At 35.5% G+C, this 13,319-nt stretch overlaps 1 protein-coding gene across 5 annotated transcripts in view; it reads left to right on the top strand.

Moving 5' to 3' along the window:
• Positions 1-13,319, top strand: part of LOC124299682 (heterogeneous nuclear ribonucleoprotein L) — an 80,115-nt gene that overhangs the window by 58,471 nt on the left and 8,325 nt on the right. For 3 of the 5 annotated variants that reach the window (XR_006907037.1, XR_006907036.1, XM_046752962.1), the window contains exons 7-10: positions 10,461-10,553; positions 11,186-11,484; positions 11,616-11,839; positions 12,422-12,681. Coding sequence is in view for 3 of the 5 variants with exons in the window: in XM_046752962.1 (XP_046608918.1) it covers positions 10,461-10,553; positions 11,186-11,484; positions 11,616-11,839; positions 12,422-12,681 (876 nt within the window). In the remaining 2 variants the exon portion in view is untranslated. Of the gene's footprint in view, positions 1-10,460; positions 10,554-11,185; positions 11,485-11,615; positions 11,840-12,036; positions 12,334-12,421; positions 12,682-13,319 lie in introns of those variants that run through there. The other 2 variants (XM_046752965.1, XM_046752963.1) reach the window with 2 other exon arrangements.

Here is a 13,319-nt window from a genome sequence, read left to right as displayed (position 1 = left end):
TCTTCGCATCGTAGATCTTGGGATTCTCCTCACTCTACAAACTCTATGCAGTCTGTAAATTGCTTCATTCTAGTTTTTATAACTATGAAATTAGTAACGTTAGGGTAATAATGCATGTTTGGGAAAATTCGTTACTTCGCACCTTTAGGAATATTTCAAATTTAGTAAACCATCGTAAACAAAACATACTCTTATTTTTATAAACAGACACCTTGAAAGTTATTCTAAAATTGCGCAATAACGATTTTTCCCCTGATTTTTCGTTGCTTTAACGTTACTAAATTCAGCCTCATTAGTTTTTGACTTAATATTATATCATCGTTTTCCCACCTTCAAAATTCGCCTAAGAATTTTTCGCATACCAATTGAAAATGGAGGAATTCTTTTGCAACGTGTGGTCGTCCAACAGTTGCAAATTCCAATTTTGTCGTGGTACTGCGGAGGGGGAAGGGAGGGGCAATGATTTTCTATTATTCTCTCCTGTTCACGATTGCACACTTCGTTAATATAATTGTCGTTCAACATGTTTGTGAATATCCATCTGGCAGAATATTTACGTGTATTTGCTTATGATCGATCGAATGTGTTTAGCTTTTTTGAAACGTGTACGCTCACCTTTCCCACCCTTCTGTCGTATAATGATATATGTATTTGTTCGTTTTTTGTTGTTGTTGTTTTTTTTTTTTTTTTTGTTGCATTCAGTATACAATTACTATCTATTATCACTTAAGTGTGACACAAGTACACGTTTGGAAATTGCACGAATGATTATTGTGTAATTATTTTCATGACAATGACCATGATAATTATTTATGAATTTTCTATAACGATAATACGCGTTCGTTGTAACCTACGTTTAAACACAGTTTGAAACGTTCCAAGTATCTTCAACATGTTTAGTTTCGAGTACAGTACAGCAATAATATATCATATGTACAGCAATTCGTGCGAAGATAATGTGACTCGAATCAAAAGGAAATTTACACGAAAGTACGTACAAATTTTACACGTATATGCCAGTGTATATACATTCTATTTTACACGACAATTTTTAGCAGTTTGTTTATCAATGAAAAAACAAAACAGGCAAACAAACAAAAAATCAAATTCACCATTTTTTCGCTGATTCGTGTTTTATTTATGTGTCGTGTGTGTGACATAAAACCATCCTATACATACACGTGTATCGTGATGATTGTTTGAAGAACATTGACTATCCGTCACCCCAACTTTGCCTTGGAAATCACATGAGAAAAATAACAACAACAACAACAACAACAACAACAACAACAACAACATTAACAAAATGAAAAAAAAAAAAAAAAACGTTATCCGTTTATAAAATAAACTGTCCGCACAGCTCCCAAAGCACCGCCAAAAAATGAATCAATAAAAATAAGAATACAAGATACGACACAGTTACTACTGCATATGACAAAACATAAAAATAAAAAAATACAATAATGACAAGAAAATAAAACACAACAACAAATGGAACAAATTCTGAACAGTACGACATTACTGATTGTGAGGAAGATTTCGGCCCTGAATCGCATGTGTGCACAATATATAGTATATCATAGGTACTGTGCGAGTCAATGGAATCAAAGAACAACCATATCTGCCACAACAACATCGACAACAACAGTAACAACAACAACAACAATAACAACAACCATATATATATATATATATATATATACTATATATATAAAAATATACAACATATGCATACAGAAAGAAAAATATAGAAAAATAAAACAGCACACTGCATCCCCCGCCTTTGTGACTATGAAAACCTAACTTGATAATATATTTTAATATGAACATTGAACATACAAATGCAGCAAAGATCGTGAAATATAATGTTGTCAACAAACATATTGCTATATCAACAGCAAAACTAACTCATCGTTCCTGAAGATAACGTATATAATATCATACATCGTAAACTAATGACAAGAACGAGAACTGACTTTTAACAAACAATATTTTCGTCACTTGTTACTATATATATATATATAATATATATATATATATATATATATATATATATCTAAAGTACGTGAACAGTATGCGTTGTTTTATCCCAATAACTGTAACAACCGGATATGTCATATAGCTTTATACCCGCTTCGTCGCCTCTTATATTACAGCTGGCTCTCGGCTCTCTGTGTCATCATTGTCGAATGAATAGATCAATTATTGCAGTAGTACGCTGAATTATTATGCCTATAGTATGCATACATAGGTAATAGGTATATATACAATAGGTACGTAAACGTAGGTTAGCCTGTGGCATGATTCATTTTTAAAAAATTTTTTTCCCTTAATATACAACGTATTTAATTGTCTCGAAAAAAAAATCTGCTTTTTGCTACACGTCGACGTAGATTCTTTGTTCCTTTTTTTTTCTGCGGATGCAAGAGTAAAGTATGAGAAAAAATTTTCACGTGATACAGATATGATGGCGTAGACGTTTATTAACCACAGTATTACAGCAGTTTCAAACGCGTTAGTAGGGGATAGAAAAAAAAAAAAAAAGAAAACATGCGAGAGCAAGAGAAACGGCGAGAGAAATAAGAGGCTGATGTATAGTAGTAACATTTTGAAGATAACGACAACTGTAAACGACGTAGACGACTTGGATGATTAGTATTGTGTGAAAACGTACCTGAATTTAATACCATTGAGTTGTTGAGAAATTATTGAATATTATACAGTAGTAATCGTTTGTACGAAAATAACGGTACTATAACGACATTATATTAGATATGTATATTTAAATTTTGTGATTGGAACAGATATATTCACATGTTAATATTATAGCCACAAAAAAGATAGATTGATAGGTAGATAGATATATGTATCACATACCTCTTAACTACCTACGTCACAACGTCAGTCACACATACGCCGTAGATCTGCCGGACCCTCCATGCACCTGCAACCATCGACCACGATCAAAGGTTAACAAACAAAAAAAAAAAAAAAAAAAATCTTCAATAGTAGAAAAAAAATAAATAAATAAAAAAAACAAAACCATGTGTTTTTCACATGAAAAAACAACAAATCTAAATACGTATTGATAGAAAGAAAATGATAATAATATGTATAAATACGTAACGATCACTGCCTTATACCGTTGCAAGGGCTACCAGAGCACTCACAGACAAACATTCAGTCAACCACTTCTACCGTATATATATATATATATCGTATATAAATATCGATTTCGAAATCCGAGGGCGAAAAAAAAAAAAACAATTCTCAACGTATTCATACGTACATACATACATATCTACGTTACTTATATATCACCATTTATCCACTGTATGTATGTATGTATGTTTATGCGTACATATGTATGTGCACGTCGCAAAAGTCGGATACAGCAGCAAAAGATAGAAAAGAAAAAAATAAAAAATTTATTACTATCAGAAAAACCGGAATACATACACGACGTGTAAAATCTATGTATGTACATTTGTTTTCCACCCTTAAAAAATGAAGAAAAAAAGAGATTCGCAAAAAAAAAAAAAAATACATATAGAATAAATATAAAAATTAGAAAAGAGAAAAAAAAAATACGCACACAGCTAGTCGATATAACCTTTTTGCTTACCACACAACAAATTGCGGCCTGACTAACTCCAAGTTGATGAAAGAAACGAGAAGTTAAAAAAATATATATATATATATATAATATATATATATACATACTACTACAATTGAATAATATCGATATATGCACCGGAGAGGTGAAAATTGATTAGGAAGAAAAAGATGATGTCATGTTGGAATGTTTGTCTGTGTGCAGATGCAGCTTTACTCCGTGTTGTTGAGACGGAATCGGAAGTCGACAAGTTCAGGGATGGTGAGTGAGAGGAGGCTTAGGCAGATCTACGGCTCTGGGATTAATCTGATTCGGAGGCGGTGGCGGAAGCGAAGGCGAAGGTGGAGTGGCCGAGTCCAACGCGGACGCGAGACTTACTTGTTATTCAAAATATACCCCCGCAACGAAATGGTAAGTTTTGTTATACAAATAATATACCTGACGACCCAATCACTAGTGCTGTTTCCTTCATTTCCTTCCTTTCAATTTCGAGGGGCCGTTCATTTGTAAATCAAACGCAATGATTCCAATTCATTAGCATTGATTTCGATCGATTGATATTGATTTATATTATATCGTGGGATTTTCATTGGACGCTGGTAATGCAGAATCTGGCAGACTTGGCCAAAAAATTGGTCGACGCAGAATTCGTGACGATACGTGTACCAAATGATTTCCAATGTTACCCTTGTTATCCAATGATTTCCGAGCCTTCTAAGCGGTTTTCAGTGATTTCTAGGTCGGACTGAATCACGAAATAACACGACGAATCATTGGAAATCAACGAAAGTACGCGATGAGGTAAAAATCAATAAAATGTTAGTGAGTTGAAATCATTTGGCGATCCCTCCGTGACCTTGAACTTTTCATGATTTCCAACGTTTGTCACGCCATTTCTTCAACAATAGCATACGATTTTAAGTGGTTTGCAATGTTATTTCGATCATCTTGACTGATTCCTCGTTATTTTAAAGAATATTTCAGTCGCTTACGGCAAGTGCCTTTTATTGATAATTTGATTTCCAACCGTTAAAACTATAACTTCCAGCTTGATTGAATAGCCCGTCCTTCGATTCCCTCTCTTTTTTGCGTGCAAATAGCATCTTGGAACACTCGTTTTCGAATATAACCTATTCGGGGCATCATATTTTCCACATCACTCTGTAACCCCATCCTTAATGTAATTCGAATTTCAACCGAATCACCGTACAATTATCATTACCGGCTATGTATACTTGAGTTCAAGCATGATATTTAACGTCTTCCCGAACGCAGAGGTAGAAAGCCCAACCCAAATACGGTCGTCTCGCGTTATGAGGGCTCTTGTCGTTTAAGCAGGCAGGCAGCTTATGCAGTCAAGAGCAGTGTGACGATTTCCACGACGATGTGCCGTTTTTTAGAGAATCCAATTCTACCTACAGCCCTGCAACGACTGGCCTCACAACTCGAGGCGACGACGGTTAAAACGATGCCAGCTATAGACACGTATATCCTACGTATGTATGTATGTACCTATAAACACCTATGTGTATGCGTACGTTTTCGGTCTCTTTCAACATCCGCGTCTTTCCGCTTCATATATAAATTACTTCATGCCTACACCCTCTACAGAGACGGTGACCCGGTTCTGAAGGAAAACGCAATTAATCGCTCGAGGTACACATCGCAAAATGAAAACCTGGAATTTTTACTCTTTCGGCTGAAGCGGTAGATAGATCGTCAGGTGTGTAATGGTCATGGCAGTCGGTGTCCTAAGCTCTCGTTTTCGGCACATTATATATTCATCCATCCATTTACACGTATGTCTCTTCCTTTAGCCGCACGACCAAAAAACGCGAGAGCCTACGATACAAGCAATTCGATTTAACGTGTCAGCAGATTCAACCAGTTATATATTGGTGACACTTTTGGGTTTTGCGGAAATAAAAAATTGGATCGTTGTGCGATAAAGAAGTGACCAAGACTGGCAAAATTAAAATATGGGAAAATAGGTTTAATTGCGGTACGTATTTTCAGTTTAAAGTTTGAAAGAGGACTGTTTTTACAATAATGTTGATTGACGCAGCAACCTTATTAATTTTATAACAGATGAGACCTCTTGTATGTCTTTTATCTATAATGACTAGAAAGAGGGGAAATCGGGTGATTTCACCCTTTGTAACAATACATTGTCACATACCTAATGACGTATCCAGGATGGCCACTGGTCACGAAATTATGGAAAACCTGGAAATGTCATGGAATTTTGAAATTCTGGAATAGCCAGGGAAATGTCAGGGGTTTTTGCGGAAAGTCTGGGAATCGTTTGCTATTTTTTTTTTTTTCCACACATAACGTTCCACAACTTTTTTGAGTCTTAGGTAAATGATAATAACTGTGATAATACTAACAAGTATAAAATATTTGACACATGATAAAAATAGAAGCGTTTCCAATGTGTATGCTATTTTATTTCGCATTTTTTTATTTCATCTGAGTTTTTACAGTTGTTGTATCAAATTAACCATCAAAATCTGTATGCACGTGTATATTTTTTTTTATTTATAGAGAGTTATAATATGAAGAGGATTAACGTAACGAAAATTTCTCATCGTAATAATTCTATTTTTCCTGCTTGATATAAACGTAACGATAAACGAATATCAAGATTAGTTTTGAATATTCCAAATCAGTATTAACGTCACGATAATTATTAGCTTATATGAGCGTATAAAAACAACAAAAAAACGGAAGGAATTCAAGAACGATATGAAAACACAATATTCAGTATCACGTAGGATAGGTTACAATTATATTATTATTTACATGAACGTTGTAAGGATACACTATTGGGGCGATTCCACAGCTTACTTTAGTGTCAAATTAGCTAAAATTGATTTTTGGATTTTACGGACGCTGTATCGAAAATTGTCGATTTACGCATTACTAACGGTGCGTGAAATCGAATTTTACGTATAGTGTTGCATAAAAAATGAATGTTTGTTCATATGGAAAATACGCATATTTTTCTCAATTTGCTTGAACCAATTTACCCGTCTGTAGTTGGGCAATTACGGTTGTCAATTGGAAACAGTAACGTCGGTTGTTTATGCGCAGTCGATTTAACACTTACTAAGAGCTTTGTATATGCACGCGCGTGTATGCATTAAAAAATGGAACGCAAATATTAGACAATTTTCATTAGTTTTATTGCGGCCTCTGCAGCTCGCTGCCTTGACACGATAAGAAGAAAATCTCGTAATCTTCTTACCTTTCTCTTACACTGTATAGATTTAGGGATGAATGGATCCCGCCATCTGAACCTAAAGTTAGGCAAAAAGAAAAAACCGCTTACACATTTTTTAGTAGTGTAACTTGTGCTAATAATAGTGAACACAAATAAAACAACATCCCTACTGTATAATCGAAATTAATCTTTCAATCAGCATATGCGGATAGGGCATGCTAAGATATCAACAATATGTGGAAACGTTTTATAATTAGAACGTTCAAAATAAATAAACTCTAGTTTCCTATTGATCCGTTTTTAATGTTTTAGGTTTATTTTGTTTGCCATAGCGATCTCCGGAGATACTATTATTTTTTTTTTTATCTACCACATAATAGAGCTGTTGTTTCATCCGGGTTTACTACACAGGTGACGGAACTAACATTGCTCGAAACTTCTGTAACATTTTTATTCTCCGTTTTCCTATCTTTGATTTAGACGGTGAGGCCCATTCATATTTCACCTAACCCTTTCCAATAGACCTACATAATACAGTATCACACCTGATGAATAAATAATCAACCTGCGGTGACAAAAATATAGTTTCGGATGTTCTCGGTAGAACAGATCTCGACTTATGTACCTCGAACTGCAACCACATTTTCTCTTCTCTTCATGTACGAAACTCAAATTTTCTGTGTCTGTCTGTCCGCATTCTCGCTCATAACACCCGAAAACTACTGAACCGAACTTGATTCTTTTTTTTTCCGTGTATAGCTACAAAATCTGACTGCGTTCCACTCTATGTATAGTTGCAATCAGATCGGTAGTTTTGTAGGTATATAAGGATATTTGTAAGCAAAATCGGAAGGGGATTACACACTTATGCAAACACTGACTAAACTCATACGTCTAGCGAAAAGTTATAATCAACAGTTTTATAAGTACTCGACGAGTTCTACGTACAAAAAAAGTCTACGAATGCATATATCTTTGTCCAATAGTTTTGACACAATAAGCATTTGAAAATATCAGCGGACGAAGCCGCAACGACTTGCTAGTCATCGATATTACAATAGACACAGATTTGTATTGGGTTGGGTAGACAGGTGCATCGACGTAGATGAGCGCCGGGAAGGTTCAAAGAGCGGCAAACGGCTAGGTGAACCGGCAAGGGAGGGCGAGGGAGCATGAGGAGGGAGGGGGGTGTGCGCGGAAGCAGTCTGCGTGGCGGCGTCGAGGGTCGATACAGCGGGGTGCTCGTCGTCTACGCCGTCAGGCATGCCACCCTTCGCCCTCCCCCCCTACCCGCCATCTCTTATATACCAAATTACCAGCTCACGTTTGGCCGAGGCTACCTTTAGCTGCCTATCACGTGTGTACTTTGCACCCAATGTTTTTATACCTTACTTCCTGGATAGGCGGATGGCGTATAGTTTGTATGCATCGTGGAATGAAAATGCCGTGAGAAATGAAACGCCCCACTTTTGTGGTATACCTATGTATTTGATATGTAATAGGTATGAACCGTTTGGTACGTTGGACGTACACTGTATGATAGTTGGTTAGAAAATGCTAGGGTTTTTTTTCTTACATTCTTCTTAAGGGGGGAGCCCTGGTCGATTTTGACGTCGATGTGTATATGTTTATGTAAATATCGAAGTACACTTATCTCCATTATAGACGTGATTGTAGACAAAAACGTTTAAGACACATTTTCATTTGACGCAGTAATAAAGAAATGACACCGATTGTTTGAAAACGCAATAGTAAATTCGTAGAGTTTATGCTAGTTCTTTATTTCTCCGACGAATGAAAATGTGTGAAGTGTTTTTGTTCAGAATTGTATATAGAATGGGGATGTTAAGCCATTTTTCACGTTTGAGATACTTGGGCTTCGATATTTGAAGATATATACGGCAATGTCGAAATCGCTTTAATATGTGTATTAACATTTTTTCCATTACATCACTTATACACGTGTACTTGCACAAAGCGTAACAAAACATTTTATCGACTCGATCATTTGGTTTTTTTTGTTTGGTTTGATTCATCTACTGCCAAATAAATGTTTCATTACTTTGTACGAAACTGATGGTTGTTGGTACTTTGTCAAATGAATCAACAGGTCTGATACTCGAGAGGAACTGATTTTCAGTTGTAACGACTAATTCTTTCTAAAATCATTCATTGTGAACAAAGAGCAAATATTTAATAGCGTTATTTACCCTTAATTGTACTATATTATTTTTACGGAGTTGACGGCATTCAAATTAAACGCATGGTTAGATGATTTTTTTTTTTTTTGAGCGTTGTGAATGGTTTTTTAATTTTTCGTATGTACGATATCAAGAATGTCATTTTGTACTAATTGAAAATCTCGTTTATCCTATCTGAAAAGTAATTATGTGATATTGCTTACTCTACATTCTCCTCCGCTTTACCTTAATCTAGTCATATTGCGTTCATCACGAGGCACATATTTGTTCATTGTGTAAACTAACACAGAGAAGCCTCATTCATCCCTATATGTTTTCTACATGTATGTACCCCTAATTGCAATACCTTGTATAATAATTCCCATTGTATGTGTGTATGTCATGTATTAAAAAAACGGCCATTGCGGCGAGGATATGTTTCGCGAAGAAAGAAAAAATTGTCGAGACTCAGTATCCTATCTTCTGGTTTTTTCTTTTCTTCTTTCCGCACACATAATATGTATATCTACAAACTTACGTATAGACGTTTTATACGTATTATATAATTCCACACCTATATCGTCTGTTAACAGATTGTAATATTCACATTTCATTTAATTTTTCAACGATGAAAAATGATAATTTCCTGAAAATATTCACCGTATAGTTAATAATTTGATTATACACTTGATTCAATGAATATATACACGCAAAATTGAAGAAAGAAACAGACGAACTCACCCACCCCACCCTAGTGCATGTATCCACTATTTATAAAAATTGACGTGTATTGCACCTTATTTGAATTTGCACCTCATGTACAATGGACCAAAAATATACACGATCACAGCAGATTAATCGTCAAGTGAGGCATTGAACAAATAAAATAATTGATGTAAGAAAGAAATTTCATATCATAACTGTTTATGAATAAAAACTAAAGTATAAGCAGAATGTCGAGTAAATCCGCACAGAATGTGACGTATTAGCACGATCTTTACTCAACTTCTCATTTTATTAAGTATTCCTATAGTATCCGCCTTGTAAGAATAAGAAAATGAGTTATAAATATTACATTTGAACTTGTTCACACAGAGTTTAAGTTCTTTGTGAATGCTTTCAACCATCCCTTACATTTAATTATTTGATCTAATTTATTTGCAAGAGAATAATTTAGAGATCATTCCTTTGCGTGTAAACGCATTAGACAGAAAGCAGAAAGACTAATCAACGAAATTCTTTTGAAACAAGTCGAAACACATTTATTTATACTGATATATATGATATTAGAGTATGATTTTGAGTGAAAAGTGGAATAAAGATCTTGCGACGGTTGTAAAGAAAAGTACTTTACTTATTGCGCATCGAGCGTTGCCTTAAACAAGCATTATTTATGCAGAAAATGAAAAATTGATTGCATAAATTTTGTCTGTTGCAGGCACCAGCGCCCACAAAAACGACACGGCGGGCAATGGAAGGCCTGCGCCTCTACTGGCAGAGCCTAGATATGGTGCAGCACCGCAGCCATATGGTGAGTTGTCGATATTTTTCCAAAATTTTATCTATGCTGTACCCTCCTCCCCGTATTACAAACTCATGCTGCCCCAAAGCCAACCTTCACACAATTTACGCTGCGACGTACATCAGTATAAACATATCCTCGCTAGGTTTCGTTTTATTTTTCTATTTTAATTAACACATACTATATTGATTAATTTATGTTTAACAATAAGCTGAAAATAAAAACAACAATACTTTCTGACATATCGAAACGCCTGGCGCTTCCTTTCACATATACCATCGCATGAATATTTATCTTCCAGTTACTGGTAGTGGGTTTTGTTAATTTTTCTACATCACTCCTCTTGCCCCCTTGTCTCTTATTGTTGTTGATATCTTTTTATGTTTTGGGAACTTCAGTAAAACGTATAGGTATGTACATACGAATTGAGTGAATGAATTTCTCTTTATGGTATTTTACTTTTCGTTTTTACAGCAATATATTATACTATGTAACGTAAATTACAGACTTTCATCGATTCGGGTACACTGAGCTCATCACCGAAAATTATATGTCTATACCATGACACGCTTGCACAAATAGAATTTCAGCAATTACCAGAAATATATTATTGGCTACTATCAAAGATTATTTTGTTCTAGGTTCCACGCCGCAAGTCGCATTCCCACCTGGGGCCACCCATGATCGTTATGAAGAGGGTTTCAATGGCCCTGCAACGTATCCTGAACCATACGTAGAACGATATGGGCTTAAGAATGATTTTGGTGGTCGAGAACCACTTCACCCGACTCCACCTCGTCCAGGATACGTACCAACACTTGGACAGACGCCGCCATCCACCACACAAGGCTCCGTCATGATGGTTTACGGACTTCAACCTGATAAAGTGAATACAGACAAGCTATTCAACTTGTTCTGTCTTTACGGGAACGTTACAAAGGTAAATTTTTGTGGGTTTTTTTTTCAGATCTAATAATGAGAAAAAGCATTGTTGAACTCGTCGTCGATATAGATGTGTAATATTGTGAATCATATAATCCAGTCAAGTTTTTCATCACGCAAATATTTCAGGTGAAATTTCTGAAAACTAAAGAAGGCTGTGCGATGATTCAAATGGGCGATAGTATAGCTGTTGAAAGGTGTCTACAGAATTTAAACAATGTTACAATCGGTGCTGAGGGCAAACTGCAGCTTGGTTTTTCAAAACAGGCATTTCTCTCCGATGTCACAAATCCTTACAGCCTGCCTGACAAAACGGCCAGCTTCAAAGATTTTACAGGGAGCAAGAATAACAGGTACTATGTCTTTCCACAGTCTCAGATGTAGATGATGTTCTTTCGACATTGAACATTTATCGATTTAAGGGGTAACACCACTCTAGAATTTTGGAAAATCGATTTTTTCATTTTTTTTTTTTTTGGATTATACAATGTCTTAGAATCATAAAAACAATATACAGTTGGTCCTATAGTGAAAAAATATTTTTTTAAAGGTTCAATTATCGATTTTGCCACTGCAAAAAATGGTTTGCTTTTTCGTGCCGGATCTTATACTTTACGAAAAATTCGTCCTCTCGTGAAGGAGTTTTAACAAAAGGCGATTTCAAAGATTGGCCCTATCGCAGTCATTTTGCATCAAAATGGTAATAAAAATTCTTTTTTCATACTTCAATATGTGTTAAATAAACTTTCTGAAAATAAATACTGTTCCTTCGTTCCATACTCCCAAAATAAATCGTCAAAGTTAGGCCTCTTTTCGGTTGTTAGAATGGTGTTACCCCGTAATGAATCCCAAAGGTTTTTTGGAGTACTGGTTCAACATCCACAACAGATGTATGACTGCTGAAACATGTTGAATCTTTGGTATTCAATCTCCAGATTCTTAAACCCGGCAATGGCAAATAAAAATAGGATACAGCCACCATCGAAAATAGTTCATTTCTTCAATACACCTCCGGATCTCACTGAGGAGACGGTAAATCGCGTATTTATGGAACGTGGCATAGAAACGCCAACTACAGTTAAACTGTTCCCACTAAAGTCCGAACGTTCTTCATCCGGACTTATCGAATTCAGCAGTGTTGGAGTAGCGGTAGCAGCAATCATGGAGTGCAACCATACAGCACTTGAAAACAGCAGTAAGTAACAGTCACTGTATGAAAACTGAAATAGAAATTGATCATGTTGATTAAACTTACTCTTAAACTCCAACAGAGATTATACCAAGTCATTTCGTGCAAAGTGCAATGCTACATTATACCAATTAAGGAATTTGACCCTAGGCAATCAAGGAACCAAGTGTTGTGGCTGTTCGCAGTACTAGTTGTGCGGTAAATTCATGGTAGCTGCTATGTTCAGTTTGGCTGTTGATTGTGAAAAACGACAATAGAGGTCTGTAAAGAACCTCTGTACCCAATGATCTGGTATATACAGGATTATCCGACCGTAGGAAAAAAATATTTTTCAATGTTCTAGTTTGAAACTGCAGTTCGTGTTTATCTACAAATTTTCTGTATTTTACGAACGGAATTTAACAAGGTGACTTGTTTGCAATACCTGAAAAACCGAAAATATCAAAGAATTTTAATAAAGACTTGCAGCTGTTCCTGGGAATCCTGCTAAATATAGTGTTTAATACTAAGCTCTAAATTTTTCAACTATTACTTATAATTTGAACTCAAAATTCAACAATGAAGCTATTTAATAGAAATATTTCATTATTATATTGTAACGTGGCAACGTTGCATTGCAGTTAACATGGGGGCACAGTGCTCGC

The sequence above is a fragment of the Neodiprion virginianus genome, chromosome 3 (genome assembly GCF_021901495.1).
Source record: "Neodiprion virginianus isolate iyNeoVirg1 chromosome 3, iyNeoVirg1.1, whole genome shotgun sequence".
Classification (NCBI taxonomy): Eukaryota; Metazoa; Arthropoda; class Insecta; order Hymenoptera; family Diprionidae; genus Neodiprion; species Neodiprion virginianus.
The sequence above is the reverse complement of the archived record's forward strand: the minus strand, read 5'-3'. Positions and strand labels throughout refer to the sequence as shown.